The 26,598-nt window shown below is 43.2% G+C and overlaps 1 protein-coding gene across 1 annotated transcript in view; it reads right to left on the reverse strand.

Annotated features, from left to right (window-relative positions):
• LOC139416237 (membrane-associated guanylate kinase, WW and PDZ domain-containing protein 1-like) overlaps nt 1-26,598 on the reverse strand; it is a 215,691-nt gene that overhangs the window by 52,404 nt on the left and 136,689 nt on the right. Inside the window, exons 4-11 of the mRNA XM_071164668.1 lie at nt 26,249-26,458; nt 24,793-25,060; nt 23,853-23,935; nt 20,120-20,177; nt 19,557-19,666; nt 15,537-15,659; nt 13,950-14,135; nt 13,068-13,694 (exon numbers count right to left, since the gene is read on the reverse strand). Coding sequence (XP_071020769.1) covers nt 13,068-13,694; nt 13,950-14,135; nt 15,537-15,659; nt 19,557-19,666; nt 20,120-20,177; nt 23,853-23,935; nt 24,793-25,060; nt 26,249-26,458 — 1,665 coding nt within the window. The remainder of the gene's footprint in view (nt 1-13,067; nt 13,695-13,949; nt 14,136-15,536; nt 15,660-19,556; nt 19,667-20,119; nt 20,178-23,852; nt 23,936-24,792; nt 25,061-26,248; nt 26,459-26,598) is intronic.

Below are 26,598 nucleotides of genomic sequence, written 5' to 3' on the forward strand. Positions count from 1 at the left end.
AATGTTTAGGGGTGACTATGACATCATGGCACATTTCTAATAATATTGAAGTGTTGTATCATCATAAACAGTTTTCTGGCAATGATTAGGGATGACTATGATATGGCAGATCTCTAGTAATACTGAAGTGTTGTATCATCATAAACAGTTTTCTGGCAATGTTTAGGGATGACTATGACATGGCACATCTCTAGTAATGCTGAAGTGTTGTATCATCATAAAAACATAGAACAGGTGTCTGGCAATGTTTAGGGATGACTATGACATAATGCCACATCTCTAATAATGCTGAAGTGTCGTATCATCATAAACAGTTTTCTGGCAACAATGTTTAGGGAAGACTATGACATGGCAGATCCCTAGTAATGCTGAAATGTTGTATCATCATTAACACATAGAACAGAATTCTGAAAATGTTTAGGGATGACTATGACATGGCAGATCTCTATTAATGCTGAAATGTTGTATTATGTTTAGGGATTATTATGACATGGCACATCTCTAGTAATGCTGAAGTGTTGTATCATCATAAAAACATAGAACAGGTGTCTGGCAATGTTTAGGGATGACTATGATATGGCAGATCTCTAGTAATGCTGAAGTGTTCTATCATCATAAACAGTTTTCTGCAAATGTTTAGGGATAATTATGACATGGCACATCTCTAGTAATGCTGAAGTGTTCTATCATCATAAACAGTTTTCTGCAAATGTTTAGGGATGCCTATGACATACGGGCACATCTCTAATAATGCTGAAGTGTTCTATCATCATAAACAGTTTTCTGGCAATGTTTAGGGATGACTATGATATGGCAGATCTCGAGTAATGCTGAACTGTTATACAATCATAAACACTTTTCTGGCAATGTTTAGGGATAATTATGACATGGCACATCTCTAGTAATGCTGAAGTGTTCTATCATCATAAACAGTTTTCTGCAAATGTTTAGCGATGACCATGACATCATGGCACATCTCTAATAATGATGAAGTGTTGTATCATCATAAACACATAGAACAGGTGTCTGGCATTGTTTAGGGATGATTGTGACATCATGGCACATCTCTAATAATGCTGAAGTGTTGTATCATCATAAACAGTTTCCTGGCTATGTTTAGGGATCATTATGACATAATGGCACATCTCTAATAATGCTGAAGTGTTGTATCATCATAAACACATAGAAGCGTTTCCTGGCAATATTTAGGGATGACTATGACATAATGACACATCTCCAAAAATGCTGAAGGGTTATATAATCATAAACAGTTTCCTGGCAATGTTTAGGGATGACTATGACATCATTGCACATCTAATAATGCTGAAGTGTTGTATCATCATAAACACATAGAACAGTTTTCTGGCAATGTTTAGGGATATTTATGACATGGCAGATCTCTAGTAATGCTGAAGTGTTGTATCATCATAAACAGTTTTCTGGCAATGTTTAGGGATGACTATGACATGGCAGATCTCTAGTAATGCTAAAGTGTTGTATCATCATAAACAGTTTTCTGGCAATGTTTAGGGATGATTATGACATGGCACATCTCTAATAATGCTGAAGTGTTGTACCATCATAAACAGTCATAAACAGTTTTTTGGCAATGTTTAGGTATGACTATGACATCACTGCACATCTCTAATAATGCTGAAGTGTTGTTCCATCATAAACAGATTTTTGGCAATGTTTAGGCATGACTATGACATGGCACATCTCTAGTAATGCTGAAATGTTGTATTATGTTTAGGGATTATTATGACATGGCAGATCTCTAGTAATGCTGAAGTGTTGTATCACCATAAACAGTTTCCTGGCAATGATTAGGGATAACTATGACATCATGACACATCTAATAATGCTGAAGTGTTGTATCATCATAAACAGTTTTCTGGCAATGTTTAGGGATGACTATGATAAGAAGGATCTCTATTAGTGCTGAACTGTTGTATCATCATAAACAGTTTTCTGGCAATGTTTAGGGATGACTACGACATGGCCCATCTCTAATAATGCTGAAGTGTTGTACCATCATAAACTTTTTTTGGCAATGTTTATGGATGATTATGACATGGCACATCTCTAATAATGCTGAAGTGTTGTATCATCATAAACAGTTTTCAGTTCATGTTTAGGGATAACTATGACATCATGGCACATCTCTAATAATGCTGAAGTGTTGTATCATCATAAACAGTTTTCAGGTCATGTTTAGGGATAACTATGACATCATGGCACATCTCTAAAAATGCTGAAGTGTGTATTATCATAAACACATAGAACAGTTTTCTGGTAATGATTAGAGATGATTATGACATGGCACATCTCTAATAATGCTGAAGTGTTGTATCATCATAAACAGTTTTCAGGTCATGTTTAGGGATGACTATGACATCATGGCACATCTCTAAAAATGCTGAAGTGTGTATTATCATAAACACATAGAACAGTTTTCTGGTAATGTTTATGGATGATTATGACATGGCAGATCTCTAGTAATGCTGAAGTGTTGTATCATCATAAACAGTTTTCTGGCAATGGCTGGGGATGACTACAACATTGCACATCTCTAATAATGCTGAACTGTTGCATCATCATAAACCGTTTTCTGGCAGTGTTTAGGGGTGACTATGACATCAATGGTACATCTCTAAAAATGCTGAAGTGTGTATTATCATAAACACATAGAACAGTTTTCTGGCAATGTTTAGGGATGACTATGACATCAAGGCACATCTCTAATAATGCTGAAGTGTTTTATCATCATAAACACATAGAACAGTTTTCTGGCAATGTTTAGGGATGACTATGACATCAATGGTACATCTCTAAAAATGCTGAAGTGTGTATTATCATAAACACATAGAACAGTTTTCTGGCAATGTTTAGGGATGACTATGACATCAAGGCACATCTCTAATAATGCTGAAGTGTTTTATCATCATAAACACATAGAACAGTTTTCTGGCAATGTTTAGGGATGACTATGACATCAAGGCACATCTCTAAAAATGCTGAAGTGTGTATTATCATAAACACATATAACAGTTTTCTGGCAATGTTTAGGGATGACTATGACATCATGGCACATCTCTAATAATGCTGAAGTTTTGTATCATCATAAACACATAGAAGCGTTTCCTGGCAATGTTTAGGGATGACTATGACATCATGACACATCTCTAATAATGCTGAAGTGTTTTATCATCATAAACAGTTTTCTGGCAATGTTTAGGGATGACTACGACATGGCCCATCTCTAATAATGCTGAAGTGTTCTACCATCATAAACAGTTTTTTGGCAATGTTTAGGGATGACTATGACATCATGGCACATCTCTAACAACGCTGAAGTGTTGTAGCATCATAAACAGTTAACTTGCAATGTTCTGGGATGACTACAACATTGCAGATCTCTAATAATGCTGAACTGTTGTATCATCATAAACAGTTTTCTGGCAATGTTTAGGGGTGACTATGACATCATGGCACATCTCTAAAAATGCTGAACTGTTGTATCATCATAAACAGTTTTCTGGAAATGTTTAGGGATGACTATGACATGGCAGATCTCTAATAATGCTGAACATTTGTATCATCATAAAATGTTTTATATATATATATATATATATATATATATATATATATATATATATATATATATATATATATATATATATATATATATATATATATATATATATATAAATACATATATATATAATAATGCTAACGGCACAGTCGTTTTAATAAATACTTTCAGTATCCAAACCAGAGTCTTAACTCAAATGAGACAAAGTCATAGAGGATGCTAGATGGCTGTTGTCTGCCTACCTTCACAACTGCTGGTTATGAAGGTATTGATTTGTCGTCATGATGTACATCTCTTGTGTTTCTTGTGACATTGTGCTTTCAGTCATCTCACTCACTCTCAGAACAGATTGATGACTCACAGATCAAATAACATCTCATTGTATTGGTCACATGCGTCGAATACAACATGTGTAGACTTTACAGCCCATTCCCAACAATGCATAGTTAAAAAGTAAGAAAATAGTTGCTAAATAAAAAAGGAAAGGGTATACACAAGCAGTACCAGTACCAAGTCAACGTGCAGGGGTAAAAATGACTAGTCAATCAGGATATATAATAAACAGAGTAGCAGCAGCACATGTGAAAGTGTGTCTATGCATGAGTGTGGTGTGAATATTCATTTGTGTGAGTGTGCGTGTGTTTTGTCTGTATGAACGTACAGTTGAAGTCGGAAGTTTACATAAACCTTAGCCAAAGACATTCAAACTCAGTTTTTTACAATTCCTGACATGAAATCATGTCAAAAGAATTCCCTTTCTTAGATCAGTTAGGATCACCACTTTATTTTAATAATATGAAATGTCAGAATAATAGTGGAGAGAATGATTTATTTCAGCTTTTATTTATTTCATCATATTCCCAGTGGGTCAGAAGTTAACATACACTCAATCAGTATTTGGTAGCTTTGCGTTTAAATTGTTTAACTTGGGTCAAACGTTTCGGTTAGCCTTCCACAAACTTCCCACAATAAGTTGGGTGAATTTTGGCCTTTTCCTCCTGACAGAGCTGGTGTAAGTCAGATTTGTAGGCCTCCTTGCTTGCACACACTTTTTCAGTTCTGCCCACACATTTTCTATGGGATTGTGGTCAGGGATTTGTGTCGGCCACTCCAATACCTTGACTTTGTTGTCCTTAAGCCATTTTGCCACAACTTTGGAAGTATGCTTGGGGTCATTGTTCATTTGGAAGAACCATTTGCAACCAAGCTTTAACTTCCTGACTAATGTCTTGAGATGTTGCTTCAATATATCCACATAATTTTCCTACCTCATGATGCCATCTATTTTGTGAAGTGCACCAGTCCCTCCTGCAGCAAAGCACTCCCACAACATGATGCTGCCACCCCTGCGATTCACAGTTGGGACGGTGTTCTTCGGCTTGCAAGCCTCCCCCTTTTAACCTCCAAACATAATGATGGTCATTTTGGCCAAAAAGTTATATTTTTTTCTGACCAGAGGAAATTTCTCCAAAAAGTACAATCTTTGTCCCCATGTGCAGCTCTAAACCGTAGTCTGGCATTTTTATGGAGGTTTTGGAGCAGTGGCTTCTTTCTTGGGACTCATTTAACTGTGGATATAGATACATTTGTACCGGTTTCCTCCAGCATCTTCACAAGGTCCTTTGCTGTTGTTCTGGGATTGATTTGCACTTTTCGCACGAAGGTACATTCATCTCTAGGAGACAGAACGCGTCTTCTTCCTGAGCGGTATGATGGCTGTGTGGTCCCATGGTGTTTATACCTGCATACTATTGTTTGTACAGATGAATGTGGTACCGTCAGGCTTTTGGAGATTGCTCCCAAGGATGGACCAGACTTGTGGAGGTCTCCAATGTTTTTGGCTGATTTCTTTAGATTTTCCCATGATGTCAAGCAAAGATGTACTGAGTTTGAAGGTAGGCCTTGAAATACATCAACAGGTACACCTCCAATTGACGCAAATTATGTCCATTAGCCCACCAGAAGCTACTAAACCGATGACATAATTTTCTGGAATTTTCCAAGCTGTTTAAAGGCACAGTCAACTTAGTGTATGTAAACTTCTGACCCACTGGAATTGTGATGCAGTGCACTCGAAGTGAAATAATCTGTCTGTACACAGTTGTTGGAAAAATTACTTGTGTCATGCACAATGTAGATGTCCTAACCGACTTGCCAAAACTATAGTGTCTTAACAAGAAATTGGTGGAGAGGTTGAAAAACAAGTTTTAATGACACCAACCTAAGTGTACGTAAACTTCCGACTTCAACTGTATATAGTGTGTGTGTTTGTTGGAGTGTCACTGTAGTATATGTGAGTGTTTGGGTAGAGTTTAGTGAGTGTACATAGAGCCATTGCAAGGGAATCAGTGCAAAAATAATTAAATAATTAAATTAAATAAATAATAAAGGGGGCCAATGTAGATAACCAAAAGGCTACCCAGACTAACTGTTCAGCAGTCTTTAGGTTTGGGGGTAGAAGCTGTTCAGGTGCCTTTTGGTCTCAGACGTGGCACTCTGGTACCGCTTGCTGGGCAGTAGCAGAGAGGACAGTCGGAACACCGCCGTGTAGCTCCCTGAGCTATTGCTTCTGGGCCGGGTCGAGGTCCTCATTGCTCGGGACCACCACTGGTCCCGTTGGCATCCTGGGTCCCGACCATAACACGACCAAGGCTGTCCTCTCATGCCACTTCTTCAACAGGTGCACGTGGTAAATCTATTGAGGTTTCCGTCTCCCCGGCTGCCGTACGCGATAATTGACAGCCATCTTCTCGACCACCATATATGGTCCGTGACATGTTGCCAGGAACTTACTTTTGGCCGTGGGGATCAAGAAGAACACCCTGTCTCCCACCTGGAATTCTCGGGGCTGGGCTCCCCGATTGTAGACCTGGGCTTGGGCGCGTTGGGCCTCCATATGTTCCCTCACAACGGGCCATATGGCTGTCATCCGCTCCCTCATCGTCTTCATGTGCTCTACCATGGCGTCTTCATGTGCTCTGCGTAATGGGGTCGGTTGGGTTTCCCACACCTCCTTCGCGAGGTCCAGTAGGCCGCGTGGCCTCCTCCATAGTGGAGCTTGAACGGGGAAAACCCAATGGAGGATTGGGGTATTTCTCAGATTGAGAAAATCAGGTGGGGCAGTAGCTGGTCCCAGTTCTTCCCGTCCTGCTCGACGACCTTCTGCGGCATTTGTTTGAGCGTTTTACTAAAGCGCTCGATGAGCCCATCCGTCTGCGGGTGGAAAACGAAGGTCTGGATCTGCTTGATCTGCAGGAGGGCACACAAATCTTTCATGAGGCAGGACATAAACTCCGTACATTGGTCGGTCAAGATCTCGTTCGGGATGCCCACCCGGCTAAAGAGGTGGAACAGCTCCCGGGCAATTCCTTTGGATACTGCTTCCCATAGGGGAATGGCCTCGGGATACCGGGTGGCATAATCTACTATCACCAGGATGTACCGGTGTCCTCGTGGTATTTTTACCAGGGTTCCCACTATTTCCATGGCGATGCATTCAAAGGGCCCCCCGATGATCGGTAGGGGGACCAACGGGCTTCGGAAGTGGAGTTGAGTGAGTTGACACTCCGGGCAGCTGCAACAGTAGTCTTCCACGGTCCTCCTCATCCCGGGCCAGTGGAACCGGGCGGCGATCCATTCCCGGGTCCTCTACATTCCCAGGTGCTCCCCAAAAAGGTGGGTGTGGGCCAGCTGATGAACGGTTCCCGCGTACCGTCGGGGCAGCTACAATACCTCTCGAAGTTCCCCCTGTTGGCGTGACACCTGATAAAAAAGGTTATTCTTGATTTGGAAATGGGGTATCGCCAGTCACTCACACCCGGAAGTAGCTGTCCATCCACCGCTATCACTTGGGCTTTGGCGGTTTTCAAGTTCCGATCCTCCCACTGGGCCGTCCGGAATTGTCCCCTCAGTTGACCCCCAGCGGTGGTCTCGACTGGCCCCTCGAAATCTAGGAGGTGGAAGATGGGCTCTTCCTCCAGGGGTTCCCCAGGGGGTTCCGGTTCCGGTGCCCCCTCTGACGCCGACTCCAAAGCCGTAGACCCATGCTGGTTAACCGGTTGCTTCCGGGCCGCACAGGCTATTGGTCATCCCCGTTCTCTTTTTCGGCCGGCTCATACCTTCTTCCTCATCTCGTGCCCCCATAGGGCCACGAACAGTGGACAATCCCGTCCCACTAGGAGAGCTACTGGCAGCACGGGCACTACACCCACCGTCGCCTGGCAGCTCTCTTGTGGAGTCACGATGGAGGTCCATACGGTTGGATACTAGTTTGTGTCACTGTGAACACAGAAATGGACATCCTCCTACCCCTTTCGGTATCCTGGTTAAGCAGGCTCGTGGTTACGAGAGTAACCATACTTCCGGAGTCCAATAACGCTTTCGTGTTGTGTCAGTCAACCTTCACCGGGACCATGGGTGCAGTTGATTTAGAGTGCACCCAACAGGAGCTGACATAGCTCATGGCGTGACCTGCCTCGCCGCCGGGGCTCGCTGATGGCATCAACTCCTCTCGAGCCAGGCAATTCCAGGCAATGTGCCCCCGGGCGCCGCACTCATAACACCTCCTTTGGTCTCCATCTACCTGGGGTTCTCGGGGACAGTCGGCCTTACCCCAGCCATTTCTCCACAGGTTAGCGGTCCTTTAGCCCTGCCGACTGTTGGTTCGGGGTACACCGCGGGGCTGTCCTCTCACTCAGCAGGGCCTGCGTGTTATGATGCGTCGTCACTTCTTCCAGGAGGCCCTCCAAGGTTTGATGCGCGCATAGACTCGCTGCCCTCTTCATGTCGTAGGGTAGCGCCTGTAAGAAACGATCCAGGACCACTTTGTCGAGGATGGAGAGGGTGGACACGTCGGTTAGCAGCCATGCCCTGGTGACGCACAGTAGGTCGCTCATCTGTGTTCGGGGGAAGGCGTCGGCTACGAACCTCCAGTCAAGGAACCGTTGAGCTCGGACTGATGGACTGATGAACATCAAGGCTTTTAGAGATCCTTTTGTAACCCTTTCCAGGTATATGCAAGTTAACAATTCTTAATCTTAGGTCTTCTGAGATCTCTTTTGTTCGAGGCATGATTCACATAAGGTAATGCTTCTTGTAAATAGCAAACTCAAATTGTGAGTGTTTTTTATAGGGCAAGGCAGCTCTAACCAACATCTCCAATCTCGTCTCATTGATTGGACTCCAGGTTAGCGGACTCCTGACAATGCAGTGTATTAGACTGCTGTGCCACTCAGGAGGCCAAACTCAGTCATCATGTGCTGTTTTCTAAGGCTTTCCCCCAAAAAACTTCCCAATTAAATATTGACTAAAAAGTAGGCCTACGTGGCAGAATGATATCATGATGATTTGTATCACGGGGCATTGTTTTGCAAACTCTGCTACAACATGTAGTCTACACTGTAAATTGTACAGTACAAAAACACTGCTACCCAAACACAATGGTCTCTTGCTAGGTGTGCAATTGAGTTAAAGGGCAACTACAACCTCCAATTTTTACTGTTCCCCGAAAACAAAAGTGGTCTCCTGATGTGGTTTAAGCATTGTTGTGGACTTAAAACATCAAATTTTTTCCCCCTAGAAAATAAAGTTTGATTTTGATAGTGAAAACCTAAACAAATTAGGAATACTCAGAAACCGGGAAATGTTTTACCAAAAGATAAAACTGATTTTATACAACTTTTACAACTTTAGTGACTGTTCAAAATTGCTAACAATAACACTTTTTTATTGATTGTGCAAAAGTAAAACATTTTCCTCCAAACAATCAATGTAAAGATAGTATTGTCAAGTTCAAATGTAATTATTTGTGTATGAAGGGTAGGTTGTTATAGGCTATAGGGTACTTGCTCAGCCTGCAAATTAAAGATAATATAATTCACTTTCCCAGTCCAGTATTCTTTTTATTCAGGCCAGTATCTTTCAGTTGGCAATGTCCCGGTGTGCCACTGCCAAATTTACCTGAATGTCAAGCCCAGCAAAGCCTTGCTAATTTTAAATATGTCTAGTCATTATTAGCTTGGTTCTGACACATTGTGTGACCATATAATTTGCTGGTGCAATCAAGTGAAAAAGTTGGAAGCATCAGTGCCATCAGTGGAAAAAGTTAGTCTTGAACCCTGAGTAAACAAGCCAAATTTTGGACCCTGCCATTGAGCCCTGTTGAGTCTCCTCCTCCTCCCTTTCTCTCGTCTCCTATCCGCCTTCTCCTCACTCTCCTCTCTAAAACACATACACCTTGGACATTCCCCATCGTTGACTCCTCCCTCTTATTCTCTTTCCTGACTACCCTGTCCTCCTCCTTCCCCCTCCTCTGACCCTCTAAATGTGTTGTTTGTTGTGGTTTATGAGGCATTATGGCTCCTAATCACCAGAAAGGTCACCGCATCCACCTCCTCTGACAGCCAGCCAGACAGCTGCAGCTCCCTCCTCACCGACAACATCAATCTGCTGCTCTGCTGACCTGCTCACAGCCTCAAAGACAATCCAATCCTCCATAACAAAGTTAACACAAGCCCACAGTTTCTCAGTACCTCATCAGCAGGAAACTGACCCAGGCCCTGACATGGGTCTAGTGTAATGGTCACCTGCCTTCTATGCTAAGGAAGAGGCCAATAATGATGCGGACATTTAACACAATACAGCACTGTCATTTCAGCCCAGGCACACAAGGTCAACTCATTAGAAATCATAATGGATGCTGCCTGCATATCCCCACCCTCAGCTAGTAGGGATCTAGGGCAGGGTTAGCAATTACACCAACTATGTGGGCTTAACCCACATAAGTGTCTTTTTACAAACTGTATGGATGGTGGTTGTCATTAACAGTTTGTCTCTTGCTCTAGCCTCGCAAAAAACGTAGCAAATTATTTTAACACGGTAGGGTAAGAACGCTGTTGAGTAAGGTTTTAGTGTACAGTGGTGGCCAAAGGTTTTGAGAATGACACAAATATTAATTTTCACAATTCTGCTGCCTCAGTTTGTAGTATGATGGCAATTTTCATATACTCCAGAATGTTGTGAAGAGTGATCAGATTAATTGCAAAGTTCCTCTTTGCCATGCAAATTAACTGAATCCCAAAAAAACATTTTCACTGCTTTTCAGCCCTGCCACAAAAGGACCAGCTGACATCATGTCAGTAACTCTCTCGTTAACACAGGTGTGAGTGTTGACGAGGACAAGGCTGGAGATCACTCTGTCATGCTGATTGAGTTCAAATAACAGACTGGAAGCTTCAAAAGGAGGGTGGTGCTTGGAATCATTGTTCTTCCTCTTTCAATCATGGTTACCTGCAAGGAAACACGTGCCGTCATCATTGCTTTGCACAAAAAGGGCTTAACAAGCAAGGATATTGCTGCCAGTAAGATTGTACCTAAATTAACAATTTATCAGATCATCAAGAACTTCAAGGAGAGCGGTTCAATTGTTGTGAAGAAGGCTTCAGGGCGCCCAAGAAAGTCCAACAAGCGCCAGGACCATCTCCTAAAGTTGATTCAGCTGCGGGATCGGGGCACCACCTGTACAGAGCTTGCTCAGGAATGGCAGCAGGCAGGTGTGAGTGCATCTGCACACACAGTGAGGCGAAGACTTCTGGAGGATGGCCTGAGGTCAAGAAGGGCAGCAAAGAAGCCACATCTCTCCAGGAAAAACATCATTGACAGACTGATATTCTGCAAAATGTACAGGGATTGGACTGCTGAGGACTGGGGTAAAGTCATTTTCTCTGATGAATCCCCTTTCCGATTGTTTGGGGCATCCGGAAAAAAGCTTGTCCGGAAAAGACAAGGTGAGCGCTACCATCAGTCCTGTGTCATGCCAACAGTAAAGCATCCTGAGACCATTCATGTGTGGGCCATGAATAAAGAATGATACAAACACATCCCGAGAGCAACTTCTCCCAACCATCCAGAAACAGTTTGGTGACGAACAATGCCGTTTCCAGCATGATGGAGCACCTTGCCATAAGGAAAAAGTGATAACTACGTGGCGGGGAACAAATATCAATATTTTGGGTCCATGGCCAGGAAACTCCCCAGGCCTTAATTCCATTGAGAACTTGTGGTCAATCCTCAAGAGGGTAGACAAACAAAAACCCATAAATTCTGACAAACTCCAAGCATTGATTATGCAAGATTGGGCTCCATCAGTCAGGATGTGGCCAAGAAGTTAATTGACAGCATGCCAGGGTGGATTGCAGAGGTCTTGAAAAAGAAGGGTCAACACTGCAAATATTGACTCTTTGCATCACCTTCATGTAATTGTCAATAAAAGCCTTTGACACGTATGAAATGCTTGTAATTATACTTCAGTATTCCATAGTAACATCTGACAAAATATCTAAAGACACTGAAGCAGCAAACTTTGTGAATATTAATATTTGTGTCATTCTCAAAACTTTTGGCCAGGACTGTATAGATGCACCTATAGGTTCAACTTCATTCCTCTACCAACGTTTTTGAGCAGGCCTATTATGTTTAATCTCCAGTGGTTATTCATGTTTGAAAGATGGTCTGGGTTGTAGTGACAGAGGAAGGTCAATCATAGACATTAATGATGTGTGAAAACAGCTCTTCTGCTGCTAATGGCCTCGACTAGCTCTGCCTCCCATTCACTTATTCCTCTAATCAGAATCAATGGCTGTTCTCTCTTCTATGTATCGCTTTACCTATCCCTTCCTCTCCTTTCACCCCACCTTACCCTGTGTTCCAATCTTTATCTCTTTTCCACTTTCTTTCTCTCTCTCCCATGGTAATTGAAAAACAAGACACTTTCATCAGAGTAAGACAGCGTCTTTGGCTGAGCCCTCTCACTGTTAACACACCCAATAATACTCTAAGCAACGCAAACACAGAGCCAGAGATGAAGACAGACAGAGAGAGGGTGAGAGATTGTGTAAGAGACATATAAAGTGAGAAAGAATATAGGAAAGACAGTGAGATAAAAAAAGTTTGAGAGCTAGAGACCAGTGAAAAATAATAATTGAAATAGATAGAAAAAGACGAGAGAGAGAAAGGCAGGAGGGCCTATTTCACAGATTGACCTGACAGAACACACGGAGACTAGAGCTGTCTCAGCGAAGTCACTTCCCATCCATATTCATGACAGATAAGAGTCCCTGACCTAACGCTCTCATCTTCTCTTCTTCTTTGTCTCTTCGTCCATCCTGCCCCTGCTCTCCACCCTACCACCCAATCCTGCTCTCACTCATCTGATCACCTACTCTCTTCAGCTCTCACTCCTTCTCAAAGTTACACCCACTCCCTCCTTTATTCATCCACTTACTCACTCTTTCCCTTCATCTTAGCTATTCATGCTGTTAGCCAGACACTATGCCTTTTCTGGTGACACACCGCCATCCTTCCCGCTCCCTTCTGGGCGGTTGACATATCAGCATGACCAGACACATCTTGATCCCATCCCTCCATCCCTTTCCTCCTTTGCCTCCCTCCTGACCATGATCAGTGGACTACGTACCTCTCTGCACCAGCATGGTGACCTCGCTCCCTCTGGGACACTTGCTGAGCAGGTCCACCACCTGGTTGTGGCTCATGTTCTGGACATTCCTCTTGTTCACCTCCATCAGAATGTCTGACTCCTTCAGGCCCCTGCAGCGGGGGTAATCCACGATCTGCTTCACCCTCTGACCCCCTCCCGTCAGGCTGTCAGCGATGGTGAACCCAAAGCCCTTATCGCCTTTCTCCATGTGCACTGTGATCAGCTCTGGCTGCCCAGCGATAGATGATGCCAGGGTGACCACGTCGCTGGAGGAGTAGCCGTGAGAGCCGTTGGACACCACCTCTGCCGAGGGACTGTGGGCCCGCGGCTCCCTCATCCCGTTAACAGGCCCTCCGGTCTGACTGCCGTGGCTGGACGGAGAGTCGTAGCTCTCCTGGCCATTGACGATGATGGGCTCCTTGTCCAGGATGGCCACGGAGGTCACCAGGCTGGTGTTGGGGTCGTCAGGGTCAAATGGCAGGGGGTAGCCGCGGCACAGGGCCAGGTCCACCATGGAGCCAATCGGGATGGACTGGAAAATCTTCACCACCTGGGCGTGGGTGTAGCCCAGAACGATGGTGTCGTTCACACTCACTATCACGTCACCTACAGGAGGGGAGGGAGGGAGACGGAGAGGACAGTTAGTAACACAGTAACAGGATTACAAGCACATTAGTATCACAGTAAGTAATACAATTAATGTACTATGTAGGGTGCAAGTAACGTGACATACTGTACGGCCCCTATATGTTTAACTCTTAGCTTACACAATCACTTCAACCACCATAGGAATGGGGCAAATGCTTCCTATATAAATGTTGCAAAACAGTGCCCTCCGTGGGCTGAAGCGGTGTACTGCACCTGTCTCCATCTTCCCATCCACAGCAGCAGGACCATCCAGGACTAAACTCTTGATCTGCAGGAACTCATCCGGCTCATCGCCCCCAACTACGGTGAAGCCGAATCCGCGGCGGCTCTTCTTCAGTTTGGTGTTGATGAAAGTTCCCTTCAGCTCTGCTGGGTTCCGTGTGAAGAATGGCTTCTCTCCTATAGAACACAGGGAAAGGAACATTATCTGGAACATATCTACATATCTCTGTCTGACTGTCTGCCTGTATGGGTCAGTTAGTCATGTATTACTTCACATTATTTGTCTACCTATGCCTTCAGAAAATATTTATACCCCTTGAACTTATTCCACATTTTGTTGTGTTACAGCCTCAAGGGGTTTGAACATTTTCTGAAGGCACTGTATGTCTGTCTGTCTATCCACCAACCTTAGCATCCATATACTGTATTTATTAAAATGATCACCATTTCATTAATCAGTGAAAACAGTAAAATGGTTGCCAGGAGAGAATACTAATATACATTTCCTAGTGATCCATCAATAACGAATGAGTCATAGCTAGTTGAAATACATAGAGCTTTCATTATGGTTAAAGAACGTGTAGACAGGTTAATGACATTATATGGTAACCCTTGATCATGAGGGTCGCCTGGTCTGTACCTGGTCATGCATGTGTGTTGCACGTGTCGTGGCAGGATCAGAATTATTTAGGTAACATTTATAAATAATATGTTTTATTTATTTTATTGCATGCTTATGTGAGATATGTCATTATAATGTCTATTTTTGGATAATAATGTTGGCTGGTTGCAGTTATCTGTTCTCTGCCAGGTTTCAGTTACTTGGGCTGCAGAGAGGGGAGAGGTCAAGCTTGTTTTCATATTTAAACATATATTTTAAACAATTTTAAGGGATGATTGAGGGGGAACCAATTATCTCTTGGCTCCACAATGTCTGTTGGCCAATCACTGTGTCTCTGTGATCTTGTCCAGGAGGGGTGTATTTGATATATGCCTGTTGATGAGGTTTTGTTTTATGGTCCTGAGAGCGAGATAAGAACATAGTTTAGGAGACAAAGCTGAATGATAGCCAATGCTGTCTGGCTATGTGTGTCTTTGCTATAAAGGATATCAGTTGCAATGTGTAAGGACTCTCAGAGAATTCATTTATAGACACTGAATTGATCTGAGAGTCACAGGGTTGTGATGGAGCTCATATAATTAAAGATGGACTTTATGATAACTCTGACTTGTGTGTGGTTTGCTCTCATGATTTGGTAAATACAGGAAATTTCCACTACACACGGTATACTGAAACTTTGTTACTTTTTCGATACTAGAACTGTTACTTTCGGTACTTCTATCAAATGTGTCTCATCATCTACTGATGGAGAGATGATCAAGTCTGTCTATCAGAGCAGCCCATGTCCCCTTACAGCGCGAGCGCACCGTGTTTGCTCCACTTAATCATTGCTACACTCTTAGAAAAAAAGGTGATATCTAGAACCTAAAAGGGCTCTTCGGCTGTCCCCATAAGATAACTCTTTGAAGAACCCTTTTTGGTTCCAGGTAGAACCCTTTAGGTGTAACCCCACTCACGTTTGGCCCCTCCCGGAGCAGGGGGCAGCGGGGGCGGGACCTGCGGGTCGCGGTACGTCTCTAGGTGGTTATTGGCATAGTTGGCCAGGGGAGCACCAGCTGAAGAGTGCTCCTCTATCCACTCTGTACAGAGAGAGAGACACAGAGGGACTGTGAAATCACACACACAAACACACACACACACACACACACGCACATGCACACGCAGACACACACGCACACACGCAGACGCACACCCACGATACAGAAAATACAAACATAGGTACACACACACACATAAGCATCACATTCATGCATTTGCTCACTCAAACTTGCTCTACACAGTTAGTACATATACAATATACACCCAAAATCATTGACAGACTAACAAATTATTCACAATAACTGGCAAGTAGACGTTTATTCTAACCTAGTAAATTATACAATGAGAGAGACATGTATTTGTAAGATGTTTTAACATTACATGACGTTTCATCATAACACTGTGTCTCAGTGGTCCCAACACTTAGCAAGCGTGATATCAGCAGCATTTAGGGTTAGGGTTAAGCATGATATAACTAGCTGTTTGGGTTAGGAATAAGCATGATATAAGCAGCAGTTAGGGTTAAGCATGATATAACTAGCTTTTTGGGTTAGGAATAAGCATAATATCAGCAACAGTTAGGGCTAGCATTAAGCATGATATCATCAGAAGTTAGGGTTAGGGTTGAGCAGGATATCAGTATTTGTTAGGGTTAAGCATGATATCAGCAGCAGTTAGGGTTAAGCATGATATCAGCATTTGTTAGGGTTAAGCATGATATCAGCGTTTGTTAGGGTTAAGCGTGATATCAGCAGCAGTTAGGGTTAAGCGTGATATCAGCAGCAGTTAGGGTTAAGCATGATATCAGCAGCAGTTAGGGTTAAGCATGATATCAGCAGCAGTTAGGTTAGGGATAAGCATGATATCAGCAGCAGTTAGGGTTAAGCATGATATCAGTAGCAGTTAGGGTTAAGCATGATATCAGCAGCAGTTAGGGTTAGGGCTGAGCAGGATATCCGCATTTGTTAGGGTTACGCATGATATCAGCATTTGTTAGGGTTAAGCATGATATCAGTAGCATTTAGGGTTAGGAATAAGCATGATATAAGCAGCAGTTAGGGTTAAGCATGATACAACTAGCTTTTTGGGTTAGGAATAAGCATGATATCAGCAACAGTTAGGGCTAGCGTTAAGCATGATATCATCAGAAGTTAGGGTTAGGGTTGAGCAGGATATCAGCATTTGTTAGGGTTAAGCATGATATCAGCAGCAGTTAGGGTTAAGCATGATATCAGCATTTGTTAGGGTTAAGCATAATATCAGCATTTGTTAGGATTAAACGTGATATCAGCAGCAGTTAGGGTTAAGCATGATATCAGCAGCAGTTAGGGTTAAGCATGATATCAGCAGCAGTTAGGTTAGGGATAAGCATGATATCAGCAGCAGTTAGGCTTAAGCATGATATCAGAAGCAGTTAGGGTTAAGCATGATATCAGCAGCAGTTAGGTTAGGGATAAGCATGATATCAGCAGCAGTTAGGTTAGAGATAAGCATGATATCAGCAGCAGTTAGGGTTAGAGATAAGCATGATATCAGCAGCAGTTAGGTTAGGGATAAGCATGATATCAGCAGCAGTTAGGGTTAGAGATAAGCATGATATCAGCAGCAGTTAGGTTAGAGATAAGCATGATATCAGCAGCAGTTAGGGATAAGCATGATATCAGTAGAAGTTTGAGTTAGGGTTAAGCATGATATCAGCAGCAGTTAGGTTAGGGATAAGCATGACATCAGCAGCAGTTAGGTTAGAGATAAGCATGACATCAGCAGCAGTTAGGTTAGAGATAAGCATGATATCAGCAGCAGTTAGGGATAAGCATGATATCAGCAGCAGTTAGGCTTAAGCATGATATCAGAAGCAGTTAGGGTTAAGCATGATATCAGCAGCAGTTAGGTTAGGGATAAGCATGATATCAGCAGCAGTTAGGTTAGAGATAAGCATGATATCAGCAGCAGTTAGGTTAGAGATAAGCATGATATCAGCAGCAGTTAGGGATAAGCATGATATCAGCAGCAGTTAGGCTTAAGCATGATATCAGAAGCAGTTAGGGTTAAGCATGATATCAGCAGCAGTTAGGCTTAAGCATGATATCAGAAGCAGTTAGGGTTAAGCATGATATCAGCAGCAGTTAGGTTAGGGATAAGCATGATATCAGCAGCAGTTAGGTTAGAGATAAGCATGATATCAGCAGCAGTTAGGGTTAGAGATAAGCATGATATCAGCAGCAGTTAGGTTAGGGATAAGCATGATATCAGCAGCAGTTAGGTTAGGGATAAGCATGATATCAGCAGCAGTTAGGTTAGAGATAAGCATGATATCAGCAGCAGTTAGGGATAAGCATGATATCAGCAGCAGTTAGATTAGGGATAAGCATGATATCAGCAGCAGTTAGGGTTAGAGATAAGCATGATATCAGCAGCAGTTAGGTTAGAGATAAGCATGATATCAGCAGCAGTTAGGGATAAGCATGATATCAGTAGAAGTTTGAGTTAGGGTTAAGCATGATATCAGCAGCAGTTAGGTTAGGGATAAGCATGACATCAGCAGCAGTTAGGTTAGAGATAAGCATGATATCAGCAGCAGTTAGGGATAAGCATGATATCAGCAGCAGTTAGGCTTAAGCATGATATCAGAAGCAGTTAGGGTTAAGCATGATATCAGCAGCAGTTAGGTTAGGGATAAGCATGATATCAGCAGCAGTTAGGTTAGAGATAAGCATGATATCAGCAGCAGTTAGGTTAGAGATAAGCATGATATCAGCAGCAGTTAGGTTAGGGATAAGCATGATATCAGCAGCAGTTAGGTTAGGGATAAGCATGATATCAGCAGCAGTTAGATTAGGGATAAGCATGATATCAGCAGCAGTTAGGTTAGGGATAAGCATGATATCAGCAGCAGTTAGGGTTAGAGATAAGTATGATATCAGCAGCAGTTAGTTTAGGGATAAGCATGATATCAGCAGCAGTTAGGGTTAGAGATAAGCATGATATCAGCAGCAGTTAGGGTTAGAGATAAGCATGATATTGTGACGACCCTCCCACTCTGTCTGCCGTATTCTGTCTTTGTTCTTGTTTCCTTATTAGGATGCCGGTGGGCGGAGTTGAGAGGGTCGTCAGCTTCATGGGAAACACCTGGGCCAGGTGTCTCCCAGGATAAATAGACCTCTTCCACATTCATGGAGGAGACTCTCTCCATGCAGACACCTTTGTAGATTGTGTTGTGGTTCTTGGTGGCCTTTTGTTTGTTTGCTTTGGCACCTTTCAACACCCTGCATTATCACATTCATGCATGCAAAACACTCACTTACACTACTGATTACTGATTACACACACCATTGTATATTTTCCTTAGTTGCTTTAGTTAATAAATATATATTTTGTTACTCCTTATCTCCACGTTGTCTCCTTTTGTTACGGGCTTTGAGCCAGTTCGTGACAATATCAGCAGCAGTTAGAGTTAGGGTTAAGCATGATATCAGCAGCAGTTAGGGTTAGAGATAAGCATGATATCAGCAGCAGTTTGCACATACAGTAGATGGCAGCATCGACAGCTCCAAGCCTCTGATGACAAATAAGCAAATGCTACAGTACATGCCTTGAAAGGATGATAATGATGCTTTAATGATCTTTAAGCAAACTAATAAGTACCCAAACACAGACTGGACAGGACAACGGGGATGGGGTCAGTTCCACGTCAAATCCAGGATAATTCATTGAAATTCCAATTCTGAGGAACTGAAATGTGACACCCATTTTTAATGGCAACTTTTCAATATGAACTGGGATTTCAATTCACTTCCTGGAATGATTGAATTCAAATGGAATAGACCCCAACCCTGCAGGACAAGACATGAGACAAGACGTGACAAGACACAGACAAGACGAGACAGAGAGACATGAAGAAAGAAAGAAATGGTGCCTTGCCAGGGCAGGAAACGAACCTCGAATGTACCGCTCACCTTCAGGAGGCTGCGGCTGCTGCTGCTCCAGCTGCATCCTGCGCCTAGCCTCCACTATGGGGTTCTCATACTGGGTCTTCCTGTTGATGTGACTGGAGAGAGGGGGAGAAGAGAGAGAGCGAGACAGAGAGAGAAAAAGAGATTCATTGTCACCATGATAAATGGCCGTACACAGTGTTTGACATCCTCTGGCTCACAGCCTCTTAAATCCCTCCACCTCAGTGATAACCGCATAAAACACACTGGCCACACAAAATGGAGTCCAGGTTCAGTTAAATCCACATAGATTCAAACCCGTTATAAAACATTGAATTTATAACAGGTCTGACAGCTAGCCATTGAAAGTCAGAATGTGCGGTCAAATCGGAGAGAGGAAAACGCTAGTCCAGCTGAAATGACGCAGTTTACAGTAAACTATATGAATATGCTGGCGCATAACAATCAATCCAATTGATTCAGTCTTATTCATTATTGTGGGATAAATGAGAGGGATGTGAAAAGAGCTAGCTATGAACCGTTAGGTGTCAGTGAGGTGTTCAACTTACTCTACGTAGTACACCCCATACACTGGGTCATCTATCTTCTCCCATCCTGCAGGCAGCTCTGAAACAGAGTAGGAGCAGCCATGTTACATCACTGTAATGATACATTCACTACAGATGCTGGTGTTGTAAGAGTGGTCAGAATAGAGCAGTGTGGTGTGATGATTCTCAAATGAGCTCAGTGGTCAGATGAGTATTTATAAGGGGTAGTGTTCTCGTTCAGGAAGTTTTTCCGAGGGTGACGCTGTCCTGTTTTTCTTATTCAAGGTCTCTCAGGTGAATATACTGTATGTTTACCTGACCTGACTTTTGCTTTATTATTCATACTTTTTCATTTTTCTCTGCATCATCAGTGGGCCACGGTGCAGGCATGTAATAATGGAGTCAAACGACTTGCTCTACCTCGTTGAGCAAGGCACACACAGGCTATATACACAGCCAGCTGTCAGGGGAGTCTCTGAACTAAATTACAGACTGCAGAGATTGACTGCTGCCTCCTCCTCGATGGACTATTCATACGTTCAGGTCTAGCCCACTCACAATGGCTCCAGATGGGTCGTTTTTATGTCTGTCTTTAGGACAGAACCAGGTTGTTTTCTATACATGGAGTCAACTGCTACAAACAGTTGATAGATGTACACAACTGCATGCCTCACGCAGGTTTGACAGAGAGGGCCTACTCCAGTCTACTTTTTAGCTCAGTTATCATCTGATTTACTTCACAAAAGGTACATCTCAATAGGTTGTCCAGCCAGCCCAGGTATCCTCATGACACGGCACAAGAAGGGGGCGTTCCTCTTTTGTTCCCTATTGATCCTCTATTGTTCCTAGAGCAATAGTGAGGCCAATAACATCACAAATCCCCATCAGACCAACTCCTTGAATGCCCTACTCCTTGAAGTTTACAGTCTAAAAAACATATTGTTTTACCTTTTAGTGTGTGTACTTTAATGTATTGATACTTGGGATATCGCTTTTCAACAGTAAAAGTAAAACAAATTGTTGTAAGTCTCTTTAAACTAACACACTCCTATTAAAGCGATAGCATCTCATTTTCCTCAACACTATTTGATTTCGTACAAAGACATTAGCGCCGTGTGTTAGCGTGGGCTGCTGCCAACTCCCATAAACACTTTTGGAGCGGGCTGGATTTCACAATCGATAATCAGACTGCCTGCTTCTGATGTACCAGAACTAATAGGAGCCCATAGGCCCGACTCAGAGCCCTGAAAGAGTCAGAGATTTCATTCCCTTTCAAGAGCATGTCTGTTTCTGCCAAATAGTCTACAAATTGGCCTGTGAATCAGCAGTGCTATTTTCCAGTCTGTGGAGCTGCTCAAAGTACATAGATGAACCTGAGTTGTCCAACCAAACACATTCCTAATGTGTTCTGCTGCGTTAACGGAAATCACTCCTGCCACTCCCTCAGTAGTTCAAAGCAAGCAGTACATCACATTTGAGCTAAAATCTAAGATGATTCTAGTTTACAAAAGGACAGATTTTGACAGCCAATAGCAAACGCAATGACATAAACAGAGAGAGAGAGAGAGAGAGAGAGCAAATAAAGGTGCAAACCTAGTTCATTGTCTGGTTCCTCAGTATGTACCCCTTCTTCTCCAAGGTGATGAGATGGAATGACGAAGAAAGGGATGGAATGACAAAGAAAGGGATGGAATGAGGAAGAAAGGGATGGAATGACCAAAAAAGGGATGGAATGACAAAGAAAGGGATGGAATAAGGAAGAAAGGGATGGAATGAGGAAGAAAGGGATGGAATGAGGAAGAAAGGGATGGAATGAGAAAGAAAGGGATGGAATGAGGAAGAAAGGGATGGAATGAGAAAGAAAGGGATGGAATGAGAAAGAAAGGGATGGAATGAGGAAGAAAGGGATGGAATGAGGAAGAAAGGGATGGAATGACAAAGAAAGGGATGGAATGACAAAGAAAGGGGAGGAATGAGGAAGAAAGGGATGGAATGACAAAAAGGGATGGAATGAGGAAGAAAGGGATGGAATGAGGAAGAAGGGATGGAATGACAAAGAAAGGGGAGGAATGAGGAAGAAAGGAATGGAATGAGGAAGAAAGGGATGGGAATGACAACGAAAGGGGAGGAATGAGGAAGAAAGGAATGGAATGAGGAAGAAAGGGATGGAATGAGGAAGAAAGGGATGGAATGAGGAAGAAAGGGATGGAATGAGGAAGAAAGGGATGGAATGAGGAAGAAAGGGAAATAAAGAGACGGAGTAAAGTAATATTACAGAGAAAGACAAGTAGGTAGAGAAATAGATATCTTTAAGTCACAAATGAGTATTTACAAAAAAATAGATGTGCCATAATCCATCAAATCAGTGACATATTGAAACTAAGATATGATAGATGACAGCAAAATAGCCACATGGTGGTGCAATTTCTGATATTGGTTTTTCTGAATTTGAGTACCAGTTCCTGTGTTCTCAAGATTCACACACCGACATCTTATCATTACTTGTTTGTTCTTAAACAAAATGTATGTCACATTCTTACATAGATATTTGTTTAACTACAATTTAACAGTGGAGTAACAAACAAATCTTTAAACAAGCTATTAGACAATTCCTTAGATGGAAAGCCAATCTCAAAGTAATGACAGGACCAGTGAAAACTGCCCGCCACTTTAGAGATTCAAATCACTTTATTGGCCAATTGTACAGGTCCAACCCAAATCTCACTACCCCTCGGAAAGGGGTTGGGACCTAAAAAACACAAATGAGTTACCTCTGGTTTGTTCAGCCAGACACACCGGTAGGATTGTCAAACTTTTGCTTGCCAACAGTACTTAGCATCTCTGAACAGAGTGTCGGCAGTCAGTCTATTTTGTGTTCACACAGCAAATTCCTTTAAGTTGTCAACCACTCAGCCTTGTTAAAATACTCCAAACCAGGAGGTGGCAATAGCGTTGTTTGTCTGTGTGTGTTGCTTAGTTTATGGTCTAGATTCCAATGTTAGCTAGCTAGCTAGCTGTGCTAATGTACATTTTTTTGTAGAAAGCCCTTGTTGACACTAGCCAGATGGCCACAGCTAGATAACTAACTAGCAAGATGACGTAGAAACAATTTAATTCACTCTCCTTAATCCCATAATGCCAGTTCCAGCCCATAGCCATATGTTTAGCTAGCTAGATTACGTTAGCATATTCACTAGCCAGCGCAACATAGCTAGCTAGCTAAGGACAGTGCACTAATTTTGCAGCTGATTATGGAAACAAATCCATTGTGATTTAATTATGTCAATACTTGCTAGAACAAAAGTGGTACCTGCTGCGTGCCGACCCGGCAGAAACGAACCTGCTCTTTCTACTTATAGAATCGTAATACTTGTCAGTGGCCAACAACTTGACTTTGAGCCAATCACAGAGCACAAATCCCCATTTGGGGGAGTCAACAGTAGTGCCAACAAAAAGGAAAAAAGAGGGCATTTTCTCCATACGTCCACGGTTAAATATTATGGACCCATAAGCTTTGTCCAAAGAGCCACGACGGAGTTGTAGTGCCTACAAAAAGACACCATTACTATTTCTATCTATTGAAAAACACTTAATCATATTTATATCTGTGACTAAGAGTTCAGTAGCACCATCTAATGATTGCATCAACAAGGTGCAAGGTGGTAAACAATGCAGCACAGAAATGAGTGTAACACAGCTCACACACACACACACACACACACACACACACACACACACACAGGGCCTGGCTTACCATCATCCTCACACTCTTCCAGAGGTTTCAGAGGTTTCTCAAGACACCGGGGGTCGATCCACGATGTGGTCTTTGTGTTGTGGCTGAGGAAACAACACATACACAGAGCTGTTAAAGACTGGCTCTGAAGTCAAGGTGATAAGCACAAAAAGCAACAAAAGCCCAATGATCTCATCAGCACATGGATGTGAGGGGTTAATGTCTATAGGCTTGTCGCTAAAACAAGCAAGTGAAATCAAAGAGAGATTAATTCTACAATAAAACAGACTTCTCCCCCATTGAGAAACACAAAGAAGAGGGTTGGAAGGAGACCTGTCAGTGCTGACGTGTTGTATAGAATTGGTGGCTGGTGCCTCAACATCACCACACAAGCTCTCCTTTCAATTCTCTTGAGTTTGCCAGTCCAATAATAAAAGCAGACCAACATGCAGGTGATGAATGCACCCAGCCATTTCCTCATCCTCTCCCAGCTAGTCAGGCAGGCAGCCCCAGCTATGTGTGTTGGTCTGAGGACAGAGGGCTGGGCTGCATGGAAGTGGTCAGGTGATCTGACCTGCCTGTGATCTCTAAGGAGATCAGTCTATGGAGGATTAACGGCCTAGAGAGAACTGAGCAATGACAGGCCTGTCTGGGGGAGAGGAGGAGCGAGAGTACTGGGAAACAGGAACGAGAGGCTTGTATAGTATAGTAGTATACATAGTATAGGGAGTATACAGTATAGAGTTCTGTTTGGGTATTTAGTCTATGAAGTAGACCTCTCTGTTCTTGGTACAAGATAAGGGTAGTTACTGTACATAGGGTATTGGGTGAATATGTACACTATGATGCAAGCTATTGTGGGTTGTAGGATGACGTGTATAGGGTATATCATATATACTTTGTAAAGTACACGTTCTGTATAGGTGGGTAGGGTATATGGTATAAGATAAATTATAAATACTCTATAAAGTAGACTTCTCCATTCTCTGTGTAGGCCATCTCCCAGTTTTCTGGCAGGGGTCCCAGGGGGTCTTCAGGAGAGGCCTGGGGTTGGGCATGCGTCTGCTGCCCGTTGTCCGAGGTGGAGGCGGCCACGTTGTTCAGACCATAGGACGGAGCATTCTCGCGCGCGGGATATGGCCGAAGAACACCGCCGCGGCTCTCGTCCTGGTCGCTAGAGTTACCTGTGCACAACAAGGGAGAGGGGAAGAGACTACGCACTAAGGATCCTGGGTATATAAGGAGCACAACACGAAAAAAACAGAGAGGGAAGGTTTAGGTTTCATGCAGCAATCGGAATGTGTGAATCTACGGGTGGAATGATAAGACACTTTATGCTAAGACGACTGTATGCATTATATCAATGCATGACCTGATCATGACCACAAAACATCCTTCCCGCTTTATCTTCTTTCTCTCCCTCCCTATCGCCCTCCTTCTGGTAACCCCCTGGCTGTTGGTCCAAAAGGAATGGGGCCCAATGACTATAATGCATAAGCGGTCAGCTTCCATTTCTCTAAACCCCAACTCCTAGTTCCTCCCTTCCCTCCAGGCCTCCCTCGTTCCTCCCTCACATTCGTGAGCCGTTCTGGGGTGATCAAACGCTAATTCACCACTCTGCCAGGATGGCAGGACACACAGAGAGGGCCATAGATTCATACCGTCCGCCCACCCGACTAGGAAAAAGCCCCTCCATCTAGGAACTGACTGAATGTCTCACACACTCTCCAGGATGGAACAGACTTCAAAGAGAGGGAGACGGACAGAGAGAAAAAACTCATCCGTGCCCATCAGCTAGCTTTATTTCTGGGCAAACACATTAACACAGGTTCTGATAGGCAATATTTCAAACTTAGTTAGACATCAGAAATTAGGCCTAAAAAAGAACACAAAGTGATATACTCATCACCTTAAATAGGTGGGAAATATTAACACTCTATTAACAGATAGATTAGTGCATTAGACGAAGACACAAATGAGAGGAAGAGAGAAGAATGAGTAGAATAGAGAGAAAAAGAAGAGGGAGAGAGAAAAATGAGTGGAAGAGAGAAGGAGTAGAACAGAGAGAGAAAAAGATGTGAGGGAGAGAGAAAGAGTGACAGAGGAGATTGAGGCCCTATGAATTCTGCTTGTACTGTGTTTCTCCCCTCCTTGCAGGCAGATGGCAGTGTTAAGACTCACACAAAGAGAAATCAGCATCACAAAGACATGATGCAACCTCCAGACACCCAGCAATACAGAGCAGAAGAAAGCACAAACACAGGCACACTCCCTCACATGCTCTTTCACACGTGTAGACATACTAGCACACATACAAACACACATGCACGAACACACACACACCACAGTGAACACCAGCCTGGTTTGGTAGTGTTCGTCTGTATCTAACTGTCTGACTGCAATGTACAATGACTCACCTGTAAAACTGTTGTTCATTTCCGTGGCCTGGTCGTCATCCTCGTAGTCAGCAGGCACTACTCGGGCATTTTGCATGTCATTGTAGGACTTGGTGTGCTTGGGAGTTGACTGCTGGGAGCCTGGGGGGTCGTTGAGGAGCACAGCATCACTGAAAATCACTGTCCCAACCACGGGCTGCCTCGGCGGCTTGGGGGTCCCATAATAGTTACCTAGGCAACAAGAGGGACATTAGCATGCCTGAGAGAGAGGGAGGGAGGAAGAGAGAGGGAGGGGAGGGAGAGGAACATATATAAAGAGGGGGGCAAGAAAAAGATCCAGAGAGAAAAAAGGAAGGGAAAGAGAGACAGAG

This window comes from Oncorhynchus clarkii, chromosome 9 (assembly GCF_045791955.1).
Source record: "Oncorhynchus clarkii lewisi isolate Uvic-CL-2024 chromosome 9, UVic_Ocla_1.0, whole genome shotgun sequence".
Taxonomy (NCBI): Eukaryota; Metazoa; Chordata; class Actinopteri; order Salmoniformes; family Salmonidae; genus Oncorhynchus; species Oncorhynchus clarkii.